The sequence below is a fragment of the Pristiophorus japonicus genome, chromosome 5, assembly GCF_044704955.1.
Source record: "Pristiophorus japonicus isolate sPriJap1 chromosome 5, sPriJap1.hap1, whole genome shotgun sequence".
NCBI classification, from domain to species: domain Eukaryota; kingdom Metazoa; phylum Chordata; class Chondrichthyes; family Pristiophoridae; genus Pristiophorus; species Pristiophorus japonicus.
In genome coordinates, this window is record NC_091981.1 from 106,372,353 (window position 1) to 106,400,108 (window position 27,756).

Here is a 27,756-nt window from a genome sequence, read left to right on the forward strand (position 1 = left end):
GCGAATGGAACTGGACACTGCAATCATCAGCGAACATCCCCATTTCTGAGGCTTGTGGTGCAGCTGGTGGGATATGGCATTTGTTGAAGCCTTCACTCACATGACCAGCCGTGTGAGGTCATTAAGCTTCTTTCGACACTGGATTGGCACCATAGTGCTGGCCATGACATAGGCGGCTACCTCCTGCCAGAGTCTTTGTAAGGTGTGTGGCGAGGGCTTTCTGCCAATGTGTGGGAAGAGGACAGCCTGTCACCTCTCCACAGCCACAACCAGTGCCTCAAGAGATGTGTGGGAAAATCTGCAGTCTCATTCCCTTTGCATGGCTTCGCAGTACCTTCTTCTTGCAGCTACAGTTCTGAGTGGCTTGACAATAAGATGCTGTAGCAGTAATGCACCTCCCCTTTAACTATGACTGTGAATTAGATTGGGCCCGATATTGATCAACCTGTTGAGTGTTAAGCCGATTTAGCACTGAAATCAAGATTATAATTATGTTAATGAGGACTGAACACGAATTTTGCGTGCTGCCTCGGCCATTTTGAGGTGGTACAGCTGAACATGGTTGGGTCTTAACACTGCCTGTTTCATGGCCATAATCAATTTCTAGGCCAGAGTAGTTTTCATAATGGAATTAATGACTAAGACCTTTGGTTACCCTTTACAGTTGAAGGTTGGAGGTGGGTCAATAGTTTTCTTGGACAGAGGGGTCGAAAGTAGATTTTTTGAGGAGATGGTTGATGATGGTGGTTTTGAACGGAGGTAAACAATACTGGAGCAAAGGTAACCATTTATAATGTCAGATAGCATGGGGACCAGGAAAGAAAGTTGTATGGCCAGCACTTTAATTGGCATAGGATAAAAGGAGCAGGAAGTGGGTACCATGGATGAGATGAGCTCAGAGAGGGTTTGGGGGAGATGAGAGAGAAGGTAAAGAGAGATGCAGGTTCAGGCCTAAAGCAGGGAGAAGCTTGGCATGTGGTTTGCCAAGGTGGGCAAGAAGAAGGTGGAAGCAGCAGAGGCAGCTGAATAGGTGGTTTCAATCTTGATGTGAAAGAAGGCAATGGGCTCCTCATGCTTGTTACTGGAGGTTGGAGAGGCAGAGGAGTTTAAGGAGATGGTTGACAGTGAAGAAAAGAAGCCAGGGTTATCTTTACTCTCCAAAATGATCCCAGAGTGGTGGGTAGTTTTGGCAGAGGGGAGTGAGGCCGAATAGTGCCAGATATGATCCAGCCAGCTTTGTCGATAAATGGCTAAACCAGGTGTGCACCAGGTATGCTCAGGTCTGCACCCCATGGTCTTGAGGGAGTGAAGATAGCATCCATACCAGAAGGAACAACCAGGATGGTGTAAGTGGTTTTGCCCTTGGTGGTTTCGAATCATGCCCCTTACAACAGTGAATAGAAATACAGTTATAGCCAGATCTTTCGGTCTCAACCATCACAATGCCTTTATTCAAGTTAAAGCACACACCTACACCCAGTAAAACGCACCCTGGTGGTGTAAAACAAATAAGCACAGTACAGCACACAACCCTGGCCCGTCTGAACAGGCCCCTCATGCGAAGTACCCACAACTAAAACACCCGTGCTCAGATTCAAAAATGCACCACCGAATCTGGCGAACAGAATTGTGCGTACGCTTATGATCTTTGCAGATAACCTCCCCATTAAAACCCTTAAGGCTTGGTTGGGACACACGACACCCCTTCACACTATGCAGTGGTCTTAAAGATGTGTGGGCTGGGATAAATGCTCACCAATTACCCCTCTGGCTTACTCGCTACTTCTCCCGATGAGTTGTATCTTCTGGTTCTATACCAATCTGTGGTATTCAAGTCCAGTCTCAAGGTCAGCTTCCCAGTCGAAATAGTGAGGCTCTCTTTGCTCGTAGATGGTGTTTCTTCTCTCTGGCCTAGACGGAGTGCTCAGTCTTTGTGCGTTGAATGACGCACGCAAGCATAGAAGAGGAGAGAGAGAGAGACAGAGAGATGGCAGCCAAAATCTGCCACTCTTATAGCTGCAAAATGCTTCTTCTCGAGCCAAAAGTTTAACTATCCTTTGCCTGAGGCAGTGCAACTGAAAAGCAAAAAATCATGTCTTCGGCCTGTTCCTTTGTAACTGGGCTGTTTCCTCGATAAGGCTCCAACAGGTCTGGGCAGTCGAATAGCTTCTTTTGTGTCTTGAGCACTGACCAATCTTCTTGATCTCTCACTGATTACATGACAAAAGTGTCTGTCCATCAACCATCTTCCTGCCATTTCAGCCATTGATTCCTGCCCACCTGATGTGTATTCCTGTGGGACATGTTTGGACCTGTCCTACATTAACAGCCAAATTAAAGCAATGTCCAAAAGTTTAAGTCCAAAAGTATATGCTTTTGCTGTCGATGTTTTTGCCAAATTCTTACAATGGGAGAGAATAAATGTTTAGCTGGGAACGATGCATAAAGTGTGGAGGTGAGGGAGTGGTTGAGCAAATGAATGGCTAAAGAAGAGAATGGAGAGCCAGAGGCGAAGCCGTTGAATAATGGTGGTCCTGAAATTCTGCATAGGTTCTCTTGGTTTCTCACTATAACTTCAGTGGGAGACTGGTGGAACCCCCAGGGAAACGCAATTATAGCGGGAGACCAGAAACCAGTGGAATTTCAGAGCCAGTACTTCCAAGTGCCTCAAGATCCCAGCATAGTTTGAACCCAAAACATTGTAGCACAGAGGTGAGATTACCAAATGAGCTCATTTGCACCTTTTATAGGAGCCAGGACTGGATAATACAGTACATTTCCCCATTGAGCCAGCAGGATATCTCACCTCACTATAGACACATTCCGAAAAGGGAATTTCCACTCAATGCCATTTCCCGATTACATTCGTGTGAAAATTTCTCTATGTGCAAAGTATGCTGTGGCATTAAAACTGAATGTCTAGAGCTTCTGATTTACATTTATTTTTGGAAGATTTCAGTGCATGTTTTGTTAAAAAAAAAACTACTGGCAGTATTAGCACTAAAGCGGGGGGATACTCGTGAATTTTTTGGCTGAAATACCACATTTGCACCAAGATTTGTGCTGGCATCATGGGGGCCAAGTTTCGGCCTTAGTTGCTCCTGTTTTTTTGGAGCAACTGATTTAGAATGGAGTATCTTAGAACTTGCAATTCTCGGCATTTAGTTTGCTCCAGTTCTAGTCAGTTAGAACAGTTTCACTTTGGAACAGAATATTTTTTTCAAAAGGGGGCGTGTCTGGCCACTTACGCCTGTTTTCAAAATTTAGGCAGTGAAAACTTACTCCAAACTAACTTAGAATGGAGTAAGTGTAGATTTTTGTACGCTCAGAAAAACCTTGCCTACACTTTACAAATCAGGCATAGGTTACAAATTAGGCGTAGGGAACGAGGAGGGGGGTGGGTGGGAGGAGGGTGGAAGGGAAGTAATTAAATTTGAAAATCATTCAGCAGTCATACTTATACAAATAAAGATCGAACCTGAACAAAAATTTATAAACAAAGCAAAGATTAAATATTCCATTTTCCAACCTGTGTGAAGCAGCAGCAGCCTTCGAGCTGCGGTGCTTCAGGCAGGCCTTCCTTCCATCAGTGGCTGGACGGCAGCCGAAGAAACAACAAGCAGCCTTCGAGCTGCGAAGGGGGCTGAGGCCATTTGGCCACGCAATAGGGGCGGCGTCAGTGGCTGGCCAGCAGCCGAAGATACAGCAAGCAGCCTTCGAGCTGTGAGGGGGACTGAGGCCATTTGGCCACGGGATAAGGGCATCGTCAGTGACTGGACGGCAGGCAAAGACACAGCAATCAAGCAGCCTTCGAGCTGTGAGGGGGACTGAGGCCATTTGGCCAGGGACAGGGAGAGACAGCCACATAGACACTTATAAACTTATATTTGCAGAATGGGTGCTGCATTGTCAACACCACGGATTATGCAATGGTTCACCATCAATTCACTGCATAGGAGAGAATTGATTAGAGCTCACCGCACCAGGAACTTCATAGCCCGTAGGTTGATGGGCAGGAGAACTTACCCACATCGACAATATCGAGCCATGCGCTGGTACCTGGACATGAGCGAGGTTGATTGTGTCAAAAGGCTGCGTTTCCGCAGAGAAGTTGTCGCTGAGATCTGTGATATGCTGAGAGCAGATTTGCAGCCCAGAAGCAGAACGCCAACTGCCCTGTCTGTTGCAGTGAAGGTAACAGCTGCACTTTCTTTCTATGCCTCAGGATCATTTCAGGCTACAACTGGAGATGTGTGTGCCATCTCTCAACGTGCAATACATGGCTGCATTTACCAGGTCACGGCTGCACTGTATGCGCGAAGGAATGACTTCATCAATTTCCCAATGACCGCACAAGCGATCCATGAGAGGGATGTGGGCTTCTTTAGGATTGCCAGCTTCCCAAAGGTACAGGGCTGCATTGATTGTACCCACATAGCCTTGCGAGCACCCGTGGAGGATTCTGAGCAGTACCGAAATAGGAAAGGTTTCCACTCTATCAATGTGCAGTTCGTGTGTGACGACAAGCAGCGCATCATGTCAGTCGATGCGAGATACCCTGGCAGCACCCACGATGCGTTCATCCTACGCGACAGCGTTATATCTGACATGTTTGAGCAGCAGCCAGAAGGGCAGAGCTGGCTACTGGGAGACAAAGGGTACGGCCTGATCACCTGGCTAATGACGCCCCTACGCGTGACACGGACAGAAGCTGACCATCAATACAACATGGTGCACATTGCGACTCGCAGCATCATTGAGAGGACCATTGGCATATTGAAACAGCGATTCCGATGCCTGGGCCATTCTGGAGGACAGTTGCTATACTCTCCTCAGATTGTCGGTCACTTCACTGTTGTGTGCTGCATGCTTCATAACTTAGCCATCATGAGGCAGCAGGACCTGGTAGTGGAACCAGAAGACCTATGTGAGGGTCCAGTGCATGATGATAATATTACGGAACAGCAGGATGAGGATGATGATGACGATCAGGAAAGCATGCAAGTGCCTGATACCGGAGCACGAGGTCAGAGGAGGGCCGTCCATCGTGCCCCTTTAACGATTGCTCGAGCCTTGCGCCAGCAGCTCATCCGTGAACGCTTCAACTACTGATGCCTGAGGGCTCTGCGACCATTGTTGCCCATGGATTTGTTTATTCTTTGCAGTTGTTCCTACGTTGTGTTGTGTTAATGGAACATGAAACAGTTTTAATGAAAAAATATTTTATTGAAAAGTTAACGTCACTGTAATAAAATATTTGTTGTATCAAATTATACTTTTTAATATGACTCTTGAAGATCACTTAAAAACTTCAAGATCACTTTTGAGATGTAAAATTAAATAAGTTACAGAATGTGAGAGGATTTACACTGTAAGATCACTTGAAAACCCTGAGATCACTTATAAGTTGTAAAGTTACAAAACTTACAAAACAGTTTCAATGTGAAAAATCTTACACTCTGAAGAGCACTTAAACTTCAGGATCACTTTTTAGGTGCAAAATTAAATAAGATACAAAATGTGAGAGCATTTACACTATAAGATCACTTAAAAACCATAAGATCACTTATAAGTTGTAAAGTTACAAAACTTACAAAACAATTTCAATTTGAAAAACGCAACTACAGCTACATCAAGAACAAGAACAAAAGCAGCAAAGAAAGGCTGCAACCATCTCTCATCCACATCTCAATGAATGTTCACGTCTTCATGGGGGTGTCATTTGATTGGCCGGGCTGTGTGCCCTTTTTGCAGCAGCTACCTCAACCAGGCCCTCCCTGACCACCTGTGTACCAACAATTGCATGCACTCCCTGACGGCCTGTGCCGTCGATTGCACTCCCTCGGACATTCCCTCCCGAAGTTCCCGTGTCATTACTGCTATTTCTCCCGTCAGGACCGTCAACTCTTCACCTACTGCACTGACGCTACCGATGAGTGATCGGGTAAGCTCATTGGTCTCCATACCCAATGCCACAACCTGAGCCGCATCTGTTGCACACTGCATCTCAGGAGAGCGTGTCCTCAATCTCCTTCTCCTCTGCCTGGGTCTGCCTCTTGGCACCACTATACTGGGAGACGCAGGCACGGACGGTGGGACGCTCGGTGTTGCAAGCGGCACCACTACACAGGGAGGTGCGGGCTGGGACTGTGGGACGCTCTGTGTTCCAGACGGCAGAACTAGAGGGAGAGGTTCGGGCTGGAACGGTGGGACACTCTGTGTTGCAGATGGCAGTACTAGAGAGAGAGGCTCGGGCTGGGATGGTGGGACGCTCGGTGTTCCAGACGACAGCACTTGAGTGCGAGCCGTGGGCTGGGATGGTGGGTGAATGGGTGTAAACTGCTCCATGATATCAGCAGCAACACTGGGACCCGCAACGTCGGAATCAAAACCATAGTAGGTGGAAGCAGAACCTATGCGAGTGGGAGGTGCAGGCTCGGACGGTAGTGCACTGACTGTAGAATGCTGCATTATACCAGCAGCACCACTGGGACCCGCAACATCGGAAGCGAAAGCGTGGAAGGTGGAACCAAAACCTATGCTAGGGGTTGAAACTCTGATGCCCCTTGATGGGGGCTCATAAACATTAATTTGGAAGCTCTCCCCTGCAGACATTTCAGTCATCGCTGCCATCATCCAGTCTGGTTCGTCCGCATCTGGTTGTACTGGTTCTTGTTCTGTACCCTCAGGATCCTCAGGGTTGGCAGCAGCAGCAGCATCATCATCATCATCATCAACATCAGAACAGTCAAATGTTTAACAGCAAGGGAGGGGGCCGGATGGGTGGCATGAGTACTCTCACACATAGCAGGCCAGGCAGCTGGTTGATTTAAAGGGCCATGATGCATTTTCAGGACTTATCCTCTAACTCGCGTGCAGGCCCAGCTTGTGCTGTACTGATTACTTTTCTCCATGTACGACTCATCATAGCAGCTACCCTTTGTTCCAAGGGTGTCAGTGGATGCAGATTGGGCATGCCTCCTCCTGTCCGAGTTGCCTCCCTTTTGTTGTGGGCCAATTTTTTCTGCAAAGAGTAAAATATAACTTTTTACAGAGTGTGTCAGTCTGCAAGGTGGGACATACAGATAGCCAAGTTACAATCACGATTACATTAAAAATGGAAAATATTACTTACACTAACTACTTGACCAAGGTCGTGCCATTTCTTTTTACACTGGCTTCCAGATCTCATGGTATGCACCACTGCGCAGTAATCTTCTGCAACTTGGTTCCGGCGTTTCTTCATTTCTTTTGGTGGCACTTTTATGCGACCTCTGTTGCTGGTATCTAGCTCCTGCCATCTCTGCTCAATTACATTGACTAATATCTCTACTTCCTCATGTGAGAAATTCTTTGTTCTTGGTGGACGTTGATCCATTGCAAAGTTGAATTGGCATTCTTATTTCTCAAAACACACAGTCCTTAATTTGCATGCACCATTGCAGCACCTGTTCTGCAAGTTTAGCAGTGAAAAGCTGCACTCACTGATTTCAGCAGGCGATTTATTCAACAGTGCTGCTAAAAGCACTCCTTCACACATAAAAATATCACTAAAATTAAATCACAAGCCTTTCCAGGGGTCCACAAGACAAATCTTCACTTTTCCTCTAGTCCCTTTAAAAATGGCCGAGTGCCAATGTTTATTTCCCACTGCGCGTGCGCACACGCTCCAACGCGCTCGCGCAGGGTTGCCGGCACGACGTTACCTTATTTAAATTAGGCCCGCCCCCCCACTGCTTCGAGAATCGGTGCGAGAGTCTGGCTCCGCCCCCCGCTGTTCTGCGCGCGCCGCGCCAAGTTGCTTAAGACCTCTGAGGAGCCGGAGAATATCGGAGTTTTTTTTCTGCGCACTTTTGAGCGCGAAAAACGGGCGTCTAGCTTGGGGCTGCACCGTTCTAGGCGCGGCCCGAAACTTGGGCCCATGGAAGGGGAATTTCCGGGTCAAGAGCTTTAATTTGATGTTTCAATAATTTCACCTCCTTGAGCTTTTTCAACGCAAATGAAAAAAAATCTTTCATTGTCCTCGTCTCTCTCTCACCACAAGCTCCTGCATAAATTCATTACACTGATGTAAATTGAGTCTTGCTTAGTGTGTAAGTAATACAGACAGGATCTAGTGATCAGTGAATCAGCCTTGGACGAAGCGTGTAGATACTGGCAGTCTAAACTGGTTTTGGATCTGCTATCAAATGTGAATTTTACACGGTGAGCTCTATCTGCATTGATATGGTTTACATTGTTGCCCATGATGACACAGAACCACTGCAATTCCTGCTTATAAACAATCACCAAACAAACACACCATAAAAATTAAGAGTCGTGATATTTCTTGTGGGGCCTATCGGCCTAATGCACGTTCTAGAAATAAACCCTGTAGGGATAATACTCAATTATGTCTGAAGCCACGTGAGGAAAATAACTAATTTGTAAAGTGGCTCACTTTTATCTGTATTTCCTGTGGTAAACCTTTGTCTAGTTACAGATGGAGAATATTGCAACATCCCTTTTTGTAGCAATAGATCCAGAATAAGCTCATTGCACAACGCCCTGCGATAACTGCAAAACTTCACCTCCTGCAGAAACATTTGTGACGTGGTCTGCTAAATGTATTTCCCAAAAAGCTACATTTTAACATTAAAAAAACTGGTTTCCTAGAAAGGTACGTAGACTGGCAGCTTGCCAGTTTCTCGTGATTATTCTGTAACTGAGGATAACCAGAGATGCAATTATTCCATCCTAACTCTTAAAGCAATCATTTTACAGGAATTATATAATTAATTGAAAAAAAATGCTGCCTATGCCACATAACATTGGAGATTTTCTGACTGGCAGATCACTACTGATGGCAGCATTTGGACCAGCAGGGATAAGTAGATTTGGTAGCTAATGCTTGTACCTGGCTGAAAATGGAGTATTTCCGAAGGGCTGTATTTCTATGTATTTCACTTCTACTATTTTTGAAAAGGAGCTTCATTAATTATGCGTTTCAGGTGTAAATTATGGGCTTAGAAATTTGATGATGCTGTGTCTGTTATACAGGCGAAAAACGCGTGCAAAAGCATCCAATATGGTAAGCGAGCACATTCTGAGGCAGAAATGTGACCCCCGCCATATTGGCATAGGCATCAAAAGAGACATCCAGGATCCATGCCTGTAACAGGCATTAGACCCTTTACATATGCAAATAAGGAGTCCAACACATGTTTAAATTATATATTTAAAGTAATTTGTAGGAGGTTTAAAGGGGATTTGAGGAGAAATGTTGTCACCCAGTGGGTGGCGGGGGTCTGGAACTCACTACCTGAAAGAGTGGTAGAGGCAGAAACCATCACCGTGTTTAAAAAGTACTTAGATATGCACTTGTAGTGCTGCAACCTACAAGGCTACGGACCAAAAGTTGGAAAGTGGGATTAGGCTGGATAGCTCTTTGTTGGCTGGCACAGACACAATGGCCGAATGGCCTCTTTCTGTGCTGTACATTTCTATGATTCTATGATTTGTTTTCCAATTGCTAACTCCCCTCTCTGGTTGTCATCCCCCTTCCCGATTGCATACTCCCTCTCCCGGTCACCCCTTCCCTACCAATTGCCCTCTTCCCTCCTGATTGCTGACCCCTTCCTCTCTCACGAACACTGACCCCTCTCTCCCAGTCACTTAACTTCATCTTTTGCGACCTACCTGTGGGTTACTGCTGGTAACCCAGCGGCCAATATGCAAAAGTCTTCACTGGCAAGCTTCCTGGAGACTACCAGTGTGCGTCTGCAGCTCTGATGCAAATGAGGTCCAAGGCCTAATATCAGATGGGTCTTGGGCTTAGCTGTTCCAGTCGAGGGATCGCTTCCTGCTCCCAATTTGCAAAGTAGTGAACCAATTGCTAGGCCACGGTTTTAGCAGACTGATAATATTTCCACTGCGTGATGAAGGTTCCGCTGCAACTGCTGCCGTTGATAAGCTGAGGTAAAGGCCAAGAGGACATGTTCTTGGGCCTCCTCTGTCTCGGCAATAAAACAGGAGCAGAATACCTAGATTTCCTGTGCTGGTGCAATTTAAATGGCCATGGAGCAGCACTGGTGCAGGATCCGCCCCTGTAATGTGACGTAATGTGTAATGCATGCTGTATGGGTATGCATATTTAGCAATACAATAGCTGTAACATTATGTGAGAGCTTGTCATGAGCCAGCAGTAAATACGCAACTGGTTGCCTGGCAAAACTTTGTAACGTAGGCATGGGTCAGCAGCTTGTTTAAGCGTGCCATTTTATTCCACATCTGCTTCCAATGTACATAGTACTGAGCATGGCCGACATCTCCTGTCAGGGAAGCTGCAGTGCTGTCTCTAGGAGAGAGCTCTCTGAAATGCTAACAGCACCCATCTCAACATAGATAAGTGTAAGGCATTACATTTTGGTAGGGAAAATAAGGAGGTCACATATGACTTGTAAAATAAGAATCTAAAATGGGTAGAGGAACAATAGGATCTGGGAGTACAAATACACAAATCACTAAAAGTAGCGATGCAGATTAAAAAGGCCATAAAAAAGCAAGCCAAGCACTAGGGTTTATTTCTAGAGGGATAGAATTGAAAAATAGAGAAGTTATACAAAGTTTGTATCGAATCTTGCTTAGACCACACTTGGAATACTGTGTACAGTTCTGGTCGCCATATTATAAAAAGGATATAAAGGCATTGGAGAGTGTGCAAAAAAGATTTACAATTATGATACCAGAACTGTGAGGTTATATGTATCAGGAAAGCATGAACAGGCTGGGACTCTTTCCTCTTGAAAAGAGAAGGTGACCTAATAGAGGTCTTTAAAATTATGAAAGATTTTGATAGAGTAGACAGAGTGGGCGAGAAATTGGACTCAGTCGTGCCTGTTCATTGGGCACTACGAGTGCTGTTTGGGATCCAAAATAGCATTTGTGGCAGGCGCGCACATTTCTGACATGAAGCACGCTGGATGCCATTTTGGTAAAGGCATTAACGCTCACAGTTAACGTCTTCCAGAAGTACGCAGAGCAGGTGGATCATGACGTCAATCAGTGTGTAATGCTGATTTGACACTAGCCCTGCCATTTTGGAGCTGTACACTCCAGCCGACACCCTCGTTTAAGCTCGCACAGCTGAACTCGCATTAACAGCTGGAAGGACCCCCCACCAGCGCTATTTAAAGGGATCATCAACTACTTACAGGTTAGTTGCTGGTTGATTTCTTCTGGCGGCCGATACAATCTACACATTTTGGGTACTTTCCATAGTTGTTCAAGTTTCACATATCTACAGGAAGTGGTGTGGCAGGTGCCGAAGTACTTTTTTCTGACTTCAAGGCTTCTGCACAAACCAATTGCACAGACATGGGTGAACTAGTAGGCCTTCCTCTTGGAATAAAGCATGACTGGGAGAATGAGCAGAGGCCACATAGAGCAGGATAAGCTGCTAGAAGAGGAAGGAGAGTGAAAAGGGCTTTCAGCAGGAGGCCATATCTGGCTAGAGTGTTCAGAGAGCAATTCTCCTACCTGAACTTCAGCGACAACCAATGTTGACAATGTCTGCACTTCACTAAGGAGGTTGTCACCGAAATCTGCAAATTGCTGCAGTCACAACTTCAACCTCAAAGCAGGGCAAGGACCGCATTGCCAGTGGCTGTGAAGGTGACCCTGGCTATGAATTTCTATGTGTCTGGCTCCTTCCAGGGTGTTGCTGGAGTTATTAGCAATATCTCGCAGTTTGCAGTGCACTGCTGCATAAGGGAGGTCATTGAGGCTATCTATTCAAAGAGAGACAACTTCATTTAATTTCCTCTTGTCAGAGACAAGCAAACGGAGTGAGCACAAGGATTTTCAAGATTTGCACATTTCCCCATGATGCAGGGTGCCATTAACTGCTCGCACATTGCTTTGTCGGCGTCACTTGTCAACTCTGACATGTACCATAACTGAAAGGGATTCCTCTACCTAATCATAGAGCTGGTGTGTGACCATAGGCAGCGCATCATGCAGGTCAATGCCCAGTATCCTGGCAGCAGTCATGATGTATTCATTCTGCGGCAGTCCGCTGTGCCAGCTGTATTTCAGCCTCCACAGCAAATCAAAGAGTGGCTACTGGGCGAGAAGGTCTATCCACGGACAACATGGCTCTGGTTCGCAAACCGCACACACGTGCACAGCATGCATACAATGAGAACCATGCCACCACAAGAAATCTGATAGAGCCCACCATTGGCATGCTGAAGCAATGATTCTGCTGCCTGGCCCACTCTGGAAGAACCCTGCAGTACTCGGCTGAGCGGGTCTCAAGATTTGTGGTGCTATGCTGCATGCTGCGCAACCTTGCCATCATGAGGGGACAGCCCTCGCCACCACCTATCAGGTGAGAAGCTGAAGAGCAGGAGCACAAAGAAGAGGAGGAGGAGGAGGAAGAGGAGGAAAAGGAAGGAAGGTGGCAATGTAGACAGCCCCTTTCTGCCTGGACTGTACATGACAAATGAATTCAGATGCAATATCAGTAACCTCAACCCCAACTCCCCATTCACCAACAGTCCCACACCTTACCTTCTCTCTGTAACTGACCATCACATTGTCCTCTTGGCCACAATTAAAAAATAAAAGCCAACACAATATTAACAATGCGAACCAAATTTATAAATCAATTCATGCCATATTTTATACAAAGTTAAACTAATCACCCTTGTGCATTCCTTTAGTGCCTGTCTTCTGTGTGCCTTTGCCTGTCCTCGTGCTCTTACACAGTGCTACTGCAGTGGCTGCAGCATGGCTGGAAGAAGGCTGCTGACGTTCAGTGGAGCAGACTGCAGATGGCCTTAGAGGACAACCTCAAGCAGCTCTGGGCCTAGAAGATCCAGCTTCAGACTACACCATCTCGGCATGGACGGCAGCATTCTGGGCTGGCTGACAGGCAGCAGCAAGGGTGGATTTGCAGGAGTGTGAGCACAAATGCTGTCAACTTGAGAGAGGACAACATGCTCTTGCTCTATGGAGCCACTGCTGCTCCCCGCAGCAGCACCAGCACCTCAGCAATCCGAGTAAGCTGTTAGAGGACAGATTGCCATGACCAACCCTGCAAACCCCTTTGAACACTGATATCCAGAGCCATGATAGCAGCAGTCTGAGCTTCTTTTGGTGAAAGCTGCTTGTGCTGCAATGGAAGCTGAGACATCGGCCATCAGACGCTGCATCATGGTTGGGTTCACAAGTGTGTTGATGGAGTTGGCCACAAGTTCCATGTTGTAATGGATGGGCTCCAGGCTATGCGCAAATCCCTGTGCCAGGTTGCTGTCAGACTCCTCCATACTCCTTGACATTGAATGCAGGCTTTCTGGTACGCTTCCAAATGTACCAATCATTTTGTTGTGCATAGCCATCAGCCTTCTTCTGTAGCCTGGCCCACCAATGTCCACATCTGAGTCCTCTGCAGCAGAACTCGTGTGCGACCTCGCCCTCCAGTGAGCTGGCATCTGTGATATCTGCAATATCCTTGACCCCTGCCCTGGCTGCAGGGCACTTGTGCCCGGTGTCTCACCACGTGCAGATCCTGCCTCAATGATGTGCGCAGTGTCAGAATCCGAGCTGGTGGCTGCGAGTGTTAAATCTGCTACATATTTTTTGGTTGGCACTTGTTTTTGGCAGCCAATTTTTTGCCCCTTACATCCTTTAAAAAGGATTATCCAAATATGTATGTGACCACTTCGCTTGAGGTGGCTGCTTCCTTTAAATTCACCCACAATGCCTTTTTGTAAGTTGTAAATTGCACTTACACTAAACTTCATGCTCTATCTGCACCTCCAAAACAATAAGGAACACTGAGTCGATAGAAGTCAATTCCAATAATGTTTTAACTGAATGTTCCGTAGATAGTTGGCCTCCAATGGAGCCTCTCTAGGCTTCTTTCTCTGATAAGTCAAAGCACGCAACTAAAATCCTTTAGATTCTCGTCTAGATTTAAGGGCTGATTTTAATTTGGCCCACTTGATGGAAACGGGGTGGTAGAAGAGTTAAAATAGCTATAGTGAACTTCCCGCTCTACTGCTAAATTGACCACGATCTTCCACTTGGTGACCCAGAAACTTGCCTGAATCAGGCAGTACTTTGATTACTGTATGCAAATCGGAGTCTTATGTTGCAATTTTGAGGGACAACTTAGCAGAGCATGCACTGTGCATACTCTGCCCAGTTGTACTAAGCGGTGAAGAGGATGAATCACCAAAAAGGTAATGAAAATTATTTTTGTGAGGCCTAGAGAAACAGGAGTGCTCCTCCAAGCTGCACAAGAATAATGTGGGCTGCTTATGCCTTGGGCTCTCTCCCCACCACCAGCCTGCCTTCCTTCCGGCCAGGTCAGCCTCTAGGCTGCTCAATATTGCATCAGTCAGAGTCAACGAGCTGTGGCAAGACACCTGTTAGGGGCATGCAGCTTGCTGCCACCAGGCAATCAGGTTCAGCTTTCGAAACAGACCACGAGTCCCTGAGGTCCCCATCATCACAGAAGCCAGTCTTCAGCCAATACGATTTACTCCAGGCAATATCAAGAAGCAGCTAAGCGCACGGGATACAGCAAAGGCTATGGGCTTTTAACAGCTGTCGTGCTGAAGACTTAAGCGCCAGAACTAGCCGCTCCTCAAGCCAATCTGTTCCAGTACAGCTACAACACTGGCATCTAACCGACAATGTGGAAAACTGCTCAGGTATGTCTTGTTCATAAAAAGCAGGTCAAATCCAATCCGCCCAATTACCAACCCATCAGTCTACCCTCAATCATCAGCAAAGTGATGGAAGGTGTTGTCGGCAATGCTATCAAGTGGCACTTACTCACTAATAACCTGCTCACAGATGCTCAGTTTAGGTTCTGTCAGGGCAACTCGGCTCCAGAGCTCATTACAGCCTTGGTTCAAACATGGACAAAAGAACGGAATTCCAGAGATGAGGTGAGAGTGACTGCCCTTGACTTCAAGGCAGCATTTGACATAGTGTGGCATCAAAGAGCCCTTGTAAAATTAAAGTCAATGGGAATCAGGGGTAAAACTCTCCACTAGCTGGAGTCATACCTAGTCCCAGGACATCACTGCAGGAGTTCCTCAGGGCCGTGTCCTAGGCCCAACCATCTTCAGTTCTTCATCAATGACCTTCCCTCCATCATAAAGTCAGAAATGGGGATGTTCGCTGATCATTGCAGTGTTCAGTTCCATTCGCAACTCCACAGCTAATGAAACAGTCCATGTCTGCATGCATCAAGACCTAGACAATATTCAGGCTTGGGTTGATAAGTGTCAAGCAACATATCACCTCCAAGTACCCCGCCAAGTCACACACCATGCTGATTTGGAAATATATCAGCGTTCCTTCATCGTCGCTTGGTCAAAATCCTGGAACTCCCTCCCTAATAACACTATGGGAGTATCTTCATCAGATGGACTGCAGTGGTTCAAGAAGACAGCTCACCAGCACCTTCTCAAGGGAAATTAGGGATAGACAATAAATGCTGGCTTTGCCAGCGATGGATGCTTTGCTGATCGGCTGCCCAATAGTTAAAACCCACTGTATTGCCTTGTAACAACAATCAGAATATTAATCATTTCTATTACTCAAGCAGATAAAATATTCCTGTTTTTGGTCACCCTCGTGCTCCCTCCACTTCTCGGTTCCGCTTATTTTTGCCTCTGTGAAGTGGATTGGGATATTTTGTTGCATTAAAGTACAATTTAAGTAGCTTGGTCAGGACCTAAAACATTGGCCCGAATTTTGCCAGGCCAATGACAGCATACGCACAGTGTACGCCGTCGTAAGCCTTGTAAAAGTCCCCACGGAACTTGCTATTTAAGAACATAAGAACATAAGAAATAGGAACAGGAATAGACTATACGGCCCAACGAGCCTGCTCTGCCATTCAATAAAATCATGGCTGATCTGATCATGGACTCAGCTCCACTTTTCCGCCCGCTCCCCATAACCCCTTATCGCCTTATCATTTAAGAAACTGTCTATTTCTGTCTTAAATTTATTCAATGTCCCACAGCTCTCTGAGGCAGATTTACAACCCTCTGAGAAAAGAAAGTTCTCCTCATCTCTGTTTTAAATGAGCGGCCCCTTATTCTAAGATCATGCTCTCTAGTTCCAGTCTCCCCCATCAGTGGAAACATCCTCTCTGCATTCACCTTGTCAAGCCCCCTCATAATCTTATACGTTTCAATAAGATCACCTCTCATTCTTCTGAATTTTGAGTAGAGGCCCAACCTGCTCAACCTTTCCTCCTAAGTCAACCCCCTCATCCCCGGAATCAACCTAGTGAACCTTCTTTGAACTGCATTCAAAGCAAGTATATCCTTTCGGAAATAAGGAAACCAAAACTGCACACAATACCTTATATAGCCGTAGCAAGACTTCCCTGCTTTTATACTCTATCCCCTTTGCAATAAAGGCCAAGATACCATTGGCCTTCCTGATCACTTGCTGTACCTACATACTATCCTTTTGTGTTTCATGCACAAGTACCCTTAGGTCCCGCTGTACTATGGCAATTTGCAATCTTTCTCCATTTAAATAATAACTTGCTCTTTGATTTTTTTCTGCCAAAGTGCATAACCTCACACTTTCCAACATTATACTCCATCTGCCAAATTTGTGCCCACTCACTTAGCCTGAATATGTCCTTTTGCAGATTTTTTGTGTCCTCCTGACACATTGCTTTTCCTCCCATCTTTGTATCGTCAGCAAACTTGGCTACGTTACACTCAGTCTTTTCTTCCAAGTCGTTAATATAGATTGTAAATAGTTGGGGTCCCAGCACTGATCCCAACTTTGCCCAACAACTGCCCAGCAAATGACCACAAAACCCTTATGTCTGGTAAAAGCTTTCACCAGCGTAAGGGTTAATGTAAATAATAAATTAAAAAATTTTAAATAAAAAAAATCATCCACAAACATTTAAAATTCGTTTATGTAAATTTTGGCCTGGATTAAAATATTTAAAATTATTTTTCAATAAATTAAATTTTTATTGTAAAAGCTTCATTAAAGAGGCTTTTAATTAAATGTGAAATTGGGAACATTTATTTTTATTAGAATTGTGTAAATTCATTAATTATTTGGGTATTCCATTACTTGTCATTAGGGGATTATGTTAGAAAATGACAGCAATGGAATCCTCCTTTCTGATAGGAGGACCGGGCCCACATGATGCCAGGGACACTTCAGAGCCACCTGGGATCCGTGGGCCTTTACGCAGGTGTACACCTGCAGGCCCGTGACCCAAAGTCTCCGAAGCCTGGGGGCCAGCAGGTAGGCATGTATTATTTTTCAGGTCTGGGGCGTACTCCGGAAGTATGCCTCCGACCACAAATTCCGGCACATTGCTTATTGGAAATTTAAGTGGCATGAAACTTCGTTGCTGGCTCCGCAATCAAAATAATTGAGCTTTGCCTTCTCTCGCAACTGGCAACCTTGCATATATTAGGGTTTAATGGCATGAGGTAGTTTCTGATGCAATTAACTTATGAATACTGGCAACAATCATACTGATGAAACTAGCTAAGCGAGATAATGCTCCTCCGCTCATGAAACTGCAAATGTCTCAAGACGGGTAGATATGTTGTTTGCTCCAGAACTCAAAACAAATAATCTCTTTAAAAGAAATTCAGCATTCTGAAGTAAATCTTTAAATTAAGTTAATTTGTCAGTCTAAGTCAACAAAAAATAATCTAACAGAAATATTACATGATTGAGTTCTACTTCCATCACAATGTTAATGAAACGGGATTGTCCTGGATAGGTTATGCCCAGTGTATGTCAGGGACCTGCAAATGTAACATTTTAACCAAGATACAGTGAGAGGAGGACCCGGAAACTTGGCCCGGTGAAGCGATTGGTTGGTTTGAGAAAAGTGCAGCTGAGCAGTCAGCACATTCAATTTGCAGCTCAGTGAAACATGGGAGTTCTTCCATTGATTATTTCTGGAATGCAGTTTGAAGAGAATTTAACAGGAAGTACAATCAATTTTGGCAGACTTGTAATTGAACATTATCATGCTGGGGTCTGCTTCCAAGACTGTTCAGTTTTTGTTTGTCGTGGAATGATTAGCTTTCCACAGCCATCCTTCAGTGCTTCTATGAAACATTCATTTTATATTTAAATCTGTTAATCTTTTGTTAATGCAAAGCCATTTTGCTGAAGATCAAAACAAATACAACAACACTACAGCACTATTTACCTTTCTCAGTTTTCCAATAACTGACTTTATATCTTTTAAAGTTAGGGGGAAGCTTAGGGTACGATTTCTATTCTGCAAAAGCCAGCATTTGTTTAGTGCTTGTTTGAAGCACTTGACAAATGAATAAGGAAATTTATAATTTAAAATTTAAGTTGATTATGCTTTAATATCCATGCACAGACATGCACATACACAGTTTTTTACACTCACACACACCATTAGCTATTTTTCTATGGAAATATTTACTTCAATTGTTGTAAAGTGAAACACACATATACAGTGGAACCTTACTGTTGTAAACCTCATGTTTTACAGCAAACCTTTCTCCTTTTATGCCCTAACAATATTCTATTATAGTAGGTAGAAGAGCTTAAATGTTGATGAGTTGAACACTTGAATGAGAATTACTTTTCAACTTTATATGATTGTAATCAGAAGAATTAACTGTAATTGTATGACATTTAAAATGTCCAAACTGCTCTGACTCCCAACTCTGGATGCTACCATTGGAGTAAAGCACCCTATCTGTACTTTTGCAGCAGATCCAGTGCCAACAGGTCATGGCATTCCTCTGGTGATTTCACCAATTTGCATCAATTCTCAAATAAGTTGTGCAAGAGCATACTGCTATTAACGGATGTGAAGCAGTCACAGTGAATGTTTCCATTACCATACTGTTTCCTGCCTTAGTTTCAAGATGACTGAGAGCAGAAGTTTTCCTTTCTTAAAAACAAGAGTTCTTTCCAAAATTCAGAGGCTTCTGATCTAGAATTTTGTTTTCTGAAATTAATCTTCTAAACACCAGTTTTTCTTGGATTGGGGGGAGGGGCAGGATGGCTAATTCTTGTTACACTACAGGTTAAATATTTATGAGTAAAGTTTTCCTTCACCTCATGCTTTTGTTAAACATTAGGATTAATTGCTGCAAAAATTTGTAATCTAATCATTTTATTAAAGGAAATGCTGTATATTGAAGGATTTCTAGCTGCTTACTTTCACTTGTAAGCATCAAGAGAATATCGGTTACAAGAAAATATTGAAGCTTACAAGAGAATATTGAAGATTCTTAAACTGTTTTATTAAAAAAGTGTAAATGCTTTTTAAAATTGTTACTTTTATGCTCCAGTTTTTCTGATTTTCTTCCCTCCTCTCCTGAACTTAGATGTGTGTTGGTTGTAAAGGTTGATCACCTGAAATTTTGTTTGGGAATTGCCCTCTTACAGACAGTGTAGAATCAAGCAAATAGGCCTGAGTGATGGTCGCACTCCATTCCAGATGCAATAGCAGAAGAAGTCAAATGTTTTTTTCAGGCCGTGCGGCTCGGCTTTATTATAGCCCCAAAATGTATTTGCATGATGAATCCCCATTTTTGTTTGCAGGTCTACTCTTTGTGTGTGGCTTGCCCATTTGAAGTGGATGATTGGTGGCTTCTAGTCTATTCATTCTTAAAGTTTGGGACTGAGTGGGTTTTGAAAAGTAGATTTTTGCTGCTTTTTAGACTTACTCTATGGATATTTCTTCATAATTGTTATGTACTAGTTAATAACAATCTTGTGGTAATTATGAATCAGAAAGACTTTCATTCCATAAACATATAGGTAGTGACGAATAATGCAGGTGAATGCGTATTGTCTCAGGAGCAGCCATGATACCAACACCATAACAAAGACAAGGCCGATTGGATGGAAAGCCCTTGCCCTCCCCCGTCCTTGCTGCTCATCTGCTGCCACTTCCACTTGCTGGTGGTGAGTGGTTCACTAGTGTGCTCACTCCTGCTGGGAGAGGCTGGGATTGAGAGAGCAGGATTAAGAAGTCTGTTAGAATCAAAACAGAAGGCTTAGCTGAAATAAATAGTAAGAAAATATTTTCACACAAAAAAGGCAAAAAAATAAAGAGATAAAAACACTTTTGTAGAAAGGGGCAAGGGATAGAAATAAAAAAGAGAAAAACAGAAAAAAGGTCAACAATCCAAAATTATTGAAGTCAAGATTAAGTGTTATGTATGTGAATGCACAAAGCACTTAGAGCAAAATTGGAGGTTAGAAGCATTTATAATTGTGGAGAGATAGGGGTGCCGAAATTGGCCTCTGGGGGGCACTAATGTGGTGCAAAAGTGTTTTTGCCCAGGGGGCGGGTAGGAGACACGACCGGCTCCTGTGAATTTGCGTGGGAATTAGTGGAGGTGCAGTAGTATAGCACTGCGCTCCCGCTAGTAGTGCCCCTGGCTGCTGCGCCTCTGGCGATGATGTCATCGCCGTGCGTGGCATCCCCTTTTTGCCCCGCGGCGGTCTGCCTTCGCCCCGTGGCAAGAATTGGGCAGCGCCCCATGAGGCTGCAGCAGGCGATGTCAGTGCCAGCCTCGCAGGTCACGAACCGGGCCGCACACCAATTGCGGGGCGAAATTTAAAGGGGCGCTGCTTACTGTTCGGGCCGATTTCACGGGGTGCATGCCGTGATCGTGCAGCCCGGCACTCCGTTTTGGTGCCGGGCTGTGGCCACGGCACCCGCATCCCCGGTGACCTAGTGGAGGCCCATCAAAAGGCCTGCAGAGCTCGCAGGCTCCTTCCCTTTTAATGGAAGGGGTGGTGTCTTTGAAACACTTCAGCGCTATATGGAGAGGCCGCATAGCACACACACACACACACACACACACACACACACACACACATAGGCAGTGCCTCGGAATCGAGGAAGACTTGCTTCCACTCTGAAAATGAGTCCTTAGGTGACTGAACAGTCTAATACGAGAACCATAGTCCCTGTCACAGGTGGGACAGATAGTCTTTGAGGGAAAGGGTGGGTGGGATTAGTTTGCCACATGCTCTTTCCGCTGCCTGCGCTTGATTTCTGCATGCTCTTGGGGATGAGACTCGAGGTGCTCAGCGTCCTCCCAGATGCACTTCCTCCATTTAAAGCAGTCTTTGGCCAGGGACTCCCAGGTGTCAGTGGGGATGTTGCACTTTATCAGGGAGGCTTTGAGGGTGTTCTTGTAGTGTTTCCTCTGCCCACCTTTGGCTCATTTGCTGTGAAGGAGTTCCGAGTAGAGCGCTTGCTTTGGGAGTCTCAGTGTCAGGCATGTGGACAATGTGACCTGCCCAACAGAGCTGATCAAGTGTGGTCAGTGCTTCAATGCTGGGGATGTTGGCCTGGTCGAGAACGCTAATGTTGGTGCGCCTGTCCTCCCAGGGGATTTGCAGGATCTTGCGGAAACATCGTTGGAGGTATTTCTTCAGCGATTTGAGGTGTCTACTGTACATGGTCCATGTCTCTGAGCCATACAGGAGGACGGGTATTACTACAGCCCTGTAGACCGTGAGCTTTGTGGCAGATTTGAGGGCCTGGTCTTCAAATACTCTTTTCCTCAGGCGGCCGAAGGCTGCACAGGGGCACTGGAGGCAGTGTTGAATCTCGTTGTCAATGTCTGCTCTTGTTGATAAGAGGCTCCTGAGGTATGGGAAATGGTCCAAGTTGTCACTGCGACGCTCACCCACGTAGCGCTCCCAATTCCATCTCGTCACCCCAATTTAGGTTGCGAGGCGGGACTTCTGTGCAGGAAGTCCCACCTCGCGAGGGTTACTGCCCCCAAACGGTGCGCCTCGTAATTTCGCAGCCATGATCTAGTAGCTAACTGAGACTTAACTTAGATTTGGACAGGACTGTAAACTTAATGTTCCTGCTTATAACATTTTCAAGTGAGATATGGAAGGGAAAAAGGGGACAGTGCTAGTAAAGGATTCTATCACTGTGCTAGAACGTCAGGGGATGTTTTAAGACAGAATCCATTAGGATAGAGTTAAGAAATCGAAAATGAAATGGCACAATTCTTGGTGTGCATTACAGGCCACTAATTAGTGGAAGAGATAGAGGTGGAGGTTTGCAGATAAGTTCAGAAAGATATGTAAAAACATTAGGACAATAATACTAAGTGTGTTTTACTATATCAATTTTCTCCCCTACTTCTTCTCCTCTCCTGAATATACTGACTGTTGCTGAAGTACAGCTCAAAATGTTCTGGTGCCTTGCCAACATAGCCATTATTCATGTTTGTGCCCTGACAGTGAGCGTCAACAGGCTATTCACCAAAGGGGCAACACAGATGAGGCTGATCCTTTTCTGATTCAATGTCTACACATTCACTCTTCATTGGAATGCGAATCTTGACCAATTTCCCGCTCTACACAAGGGACACTGAGGCATATTATAGTACTCTCTACCACTGCATCAACTGAAATCATATAACACAGACAAAGGGAAATAGTTATTTAACTTCAAAACAGTACTAACTTTGCTTAAACAGACAATAACTTATAAATAAGAATATTTTGTTAAAGCATGTTAAAGGATTAGCAAATTTTGCAACCCCCAAAATTAATAATTACTTCTGATTCTTCAATGATTGTCGCCAGTTATTTAAGCACTTTGGTAGAGAAAACTTACATTATTTAGTCTGTTAGTTGATATTCAATGACAAATAAATACAGCCCTGAATATATCTTTCAAAATGTGATTTTATTGATTTCAGTCAATTTTGATAACTGTATTGTGTTCTACTATTTACCTGTTAAATGTTCAATTCTCATTGTTTTTATTTAAAATCAATGTCTAAAACTTTCCTTTTCTTTTTGAAAGATGGATAGGCAATTATCCATGAGTTCTAATATCATGGGAATGCCAGGCCCTTCTCTAAATAATCCATGCACTCCTCCTCAAGTCCAACAAATGCACTCAGACGCCAAAATGGTAAGAAACAGCTAAGCATTCTTTGTCTCCATGACTGTATATTTGGGTGGAAGGGTGGGGAATTATCTATAATTTCCATGAACCTCTTGGTTTTAAGTACATTTAACTCCCTGTAAAATGAATATATTATACAGTTTGTGGAGCTGTTTTAACCAATAAGGGAATTAAGGGTTACGGGGAGCGGGCGGGTAAGTGGAGCTGAGTCCACGGCCAGATCAGCCATGATCTTGTTGAATGGCGGAACAGGCTCAAGGGGCTAGATGGCCACTCCTGTTCCTAATTCTTATGTTATGTTCTTATGTTTTAAATAAGCTTGTATCACAAAATATGATCCTAGCAAGGATCCATTGAACAACTTGTTTACAGTGGCCTCTGATGCTCATTTAATGATTTTTGATTTCGATAGTAATGGCTTAACACGTGCAGTGTTGTAAAAGTACTGCTCAGCTTCCATGAATCCAAAAAAAATCAAAACATGTCCATAATCAGTGCCATTTTGTAATATTCAACAAGAGCCTGTTTAATATGATTGTTTAATATGTGACTTGATAATAATGAGTGATATCTGAATTTACCATTTATGATATATATAAATTAATTATTTATTGGATACTTTAGTTATTTAGTGATATATTGAGCTTTCAGTTCTTTGCTTTCATTTTGTCTCGTGAATTTTTCAGATTCAGCTTTTGAAATTACATTTTTAGAAAACTCTACTAATTGCAAAAAAAACGTGAAAATTGACTCTGGGTTTGGTAAAATTTAATTGGCTTAAGTCAAAGCTCAATTCCAAGTATTAATCACTTGCTTGCTGACACACATCCTTTGTTATGTATGCATGCTTGTATTGTTATATGATGTCTGTAACACTGAATGTACCTTACACTGTACACACCTTACCTGTATACCAGAGGGTGCTGCTGCTGGAGACCTAAGGGTTACCTGCACACTGCAGGTAACCCAGTATAAAAGGGAGCTCACAGCTTGGTATCCTCACTCGAGGAGCTGCAAATAAAGGACTACAGTTTAAGTATCATACTCTGCCTCGTGGAGTCATTGCCAAGCATACACAATAACTTGGCGGTGAGGTCACGAACTACACGCTCAGCATGTCAAATCTCAGCAACTTTCAGCAATGTACCAATGGGGAAGATTGGGACGCTTTTGTAGAAAGCTTGGAACATTTCTTCATAGCCAGTGATCTGGATGGGGACACACTTGCTACACTACCGAAAAAGCGCAGGGCCATCCTGCTTAGCAGTTGTGGGCCCACCATCCATTGTCTCGTCAGGGACTTGCTAGCCCCAGAGAAGACAACCATCAAGAACTATGAGGAACTTGTAAGACTAATACAGGAGCAACTAAAACCAAAAGAAAGCATCCTCACAGCCAGGCACTGGTTCTACACTTACCGGCGACCCGAAAGCCAAGAAATTACTAAGTATGCTGCACATTTAAGAAGACTAGCTGCACATGTGATTTTGGAGACCACCTTAATGAAGCACTAAGGGACATATTTGTAATCGGAATCGGCCACGAGGGCTTCCTGCACAAATTGCTCTCTGTGGACATCACAGTCACCCTGCAGAAAGCAATTCAAGTGAGCCAGGCTTACGTGGTTTCGGCCAGCGACTCTAGGCAAATACTGACCCAGGACTCTAAACCGGCGAGCGCAGTGCACCGCATGGTTACTTCTAAAGGCAGAAATGCTGCCCCGAGTCCCGCAACCCTGAGTCTGCCACATGGGGCAAACCGGATGGTCCCATGCTGGCGCTGTGGAGGAAACCACAGGGCCCACCAGTGCCGCTACAAAGTCTATACATGCAAAGCTGCAAAGAAAAAGGGCACCTTCAGAGAATGTGCAGAAAAAGCTTTACTCACCGCGTCACCGAAGTGTTGGCTGGTCACCGGGGCTCCAATACAGATGAAGATGAAGCTGCTCAATCCCTGGAATTTATACCTGCTCCACTGAAAGTTCTCCATGGACGATGGAAGTAGATATCGATGGGGTCCCAGTTTCCATGGAGATCGACTCAGGGGCGAGCCAGTCTGTGATGAGCCAAGCGACCTTTGAAAAAATTTGGATGAATCCCGCCACTCAACCAAAACTGTCTCCTGTCCAAGCGAAGCTGCTCACCTACACCAAAGGTAAAATCCAAATCATTGGCAGCGTGGACGTCCAGGTCTCCCAGGGCGGCGTGTTGAACAGACTTCCCCTGTGGATTGTTGCCGGTGATGGTCCCACGCTGCTGGGAAGAAGTTGGATGAACCCGGTCCAAATCAGTCGAAGTGGCGATGGCCTCCGGGCTCCAGCAATCGGCATCGAACATGGATCCATCGCTGCTTCTAGAGATCCCACTGTCCAGCTCGACTGCGCGGCAAAATCTCCAGGACAATACTGCGGCGAAATCTCCAGGACCGAAAACTCAAACTTCTCCTTCCAGGCCGGGGCAGGACTCCAAGAGGCAAAAATCATCGAGAAAGATGGACTCCAGCCATCCATGGCCGAACCTGAGGAAGAAAAGACCACCACAGCCTACCTGGAGGAGAGCCAGAAGATGGCTGCCGTACCACGAGGAGAAGAACCTGCAATCAAAATGGCCGTGATCAGACCATGAGGGGCAGCATTGGAGGAGTGACACGTGACACTGATCGGCGAATCAGATTGTAAGGCTCCCTTAAAGGAGACTGGTAACCAAAAAGATTTAAAGGAACTGTTTCAACTTAAAGATGACAGGGACTTTAAAACTAAAAATGCATTAAAAGGGTGCAAGTATGATAATGTAACCATGAATTGTGATGCTGGTGTAACTAATGTGAAAAATGAAATGAATGCTTGTGTAAGTAAGGTTAAGTACAAGCTTGTTATGTGTGATGATTATGAGAGAGTTTGAAATGCCTAATGTATCCATGTCTGCTGAGATGATGATACCAAAAAGTGATGCAAATGCTGTTATTAACAATGTAAAGGCAGTCAGTAATGTAGATCGACTATGTATGATCAGAGCCATGGTGTCATGTATACAGGTAGAACACTGTTAAAGGACACTGGGTTCTACAGGGACCATGCAAATGCTAGAGGAATCCCCCATGGGAGACCCCCAGGTCCAGCTGCTACCAGACCATGTAGCCTGGACCTTTGGAACTAGTGTGATGCCCCAGGAAGGACACACACACGCCCAGTGGGAGCAGACCCACTACAGGGACAGTGGTTAATGGGCAGCACAGCCACCACCACTGGCAACCTGCCCCAGAATAGCCCTACACCCCCTGGCCACGAGGGCCAAGACCAGGATCAAGAGGCCAATACCCTCCAGCTTTCCTGGAAAACCCTGGGATGACCAGACTCTCATCCCAATTGGATGACAAGGACAAAAGTCCTGTGGCCCTGCCCACCAGCACACAACTACCCACATTACAGAGTATGCACCTTACCCACTGCTGCAATGGCTACCCCACTGAGGGATCCCATAGCAGTGACACCCACATGGTCTGTGTGTGAGGGGGGGAAATGTATGAGGCCAGCCTCAAGTACAGGGGTCACAACTGGCACCCACATAACCCTCACCACAACCTCCCATAGCCCACTACTGATCATCTCCCCAGGTCATTACAATAAGGACTTGAAAAACGCTTCGGGGGGAGTGTTATTATGTATGCATGCTTGTATTGTTATATGATGTATGTAACGCTGAATGTACCTTACACTGTACACACCTTACCTGTACACCAGAGGGTGCTGCTGCTGGAGACCTAAGGGTTACCTGCAAACTGCAAGTAACCCAGTATAAAAGGGAACTCACAGCTTGGTGTCCTCACTCGAGGAGCTGCAAATAAAGGACTATAATCTACACAGTTTAAGTACGAAACCCTGCCTCGTGGAATCATTACCAAAGGTGCCTACATGCACAATATCCTTGATAATGTGCAACGCAAAATATAAAAGAATATGATGGTATGGATATGTTATACCATTACAAAACATTGCTTGGACAGACTGAGGTTTTTTTTATTGATTTGTTCCTGGGATGTGGGTGTCGCAAGCAAGGCCAGCATTTATTGCCCATTCCTTGAGAAGGTGCTGGTGAGCCGCCTTCTTAAACCGCTGCAGTCCGTGTGGTGAACGTACTTCCACATTCCTGTTAGGGAGGGAGTTCCAGAATTTTGATCCAGCAATGATGAAGGAACGGCACTATATTTCCAAGACAGAATGGTGTGTGACTTGGAGGGGAACTTGAAGCTGATGGTATTCCCATGTGCCTGCTGTCCTTGTCCTTCTAGAGGTTGTGGGTTTGGGAGTTGTTATCGAAGAAGCCTTAGCAAGTTGCTGCAGTGAATCTTGTCGATGGTATACATTGCAGCACCAGTGATGGAGGGAGTGAATGTTTAAGGTGGTGGATGGTGGCAGCCAATCAACTGGGCTGTTTTTTCTTGGATGGTTGAGTGTTTTTGGAGCTGCACTCATCTAGGCAAATGGAGAATATTCCATCACACTCCTGACTTGTGCCTTGTAGATGGTGAAAAGGCTTTAGGGAGTCAGGAGATGAGTTACTCGCTGCATAATACCCAGCCTCTAACCTGCTCTTGTAGCTACAGTATTTATGTGGCTGGTCCAGTTAAGTTTCTGGTCAATGGTGATCTGTAGATTGTTCATAGTGCAGGATTCGGCGATGGTAATGCCACTCAATTTCAAGGGACGGTGGTTAGACTCTCTCTTGTTGAAGATAGTCATTACCTGACACTTGCGTAGCGCGAATGTTACTTGCCACATATCAGCCCAAGCCTGAATGTTGTCC

At 45.0% G+C, this 27,756-nt stretch overlaps 1 protein-coding gene across 6 annotated transcripts in view; it reads left to right on the plus strand.

The window, feature by feature from the left end:
- Positions 1 to 27,756, plus strand: part of creb5b (cAMP responsive element binding protein 5b) — a 666,872-nt gene that overhangs the window by 489,472 nt on the left and 149,644 nt on the right. For all 6 annotated transcript variants that reach the window (XM_070880829.1, XM_070880832.1, XM_070880831.1 and 3 more), the window contains one exon: positions 22,850 to 22,960. In XM_070880829.1, coding sequence (XP_070736930.1) covers positions 22,850 to 22,960 — 111 coding nt within the window. The remainder of the gene's footprint in view (positions 1 to 22,849; positions 22,961 to 27,756) is intronic.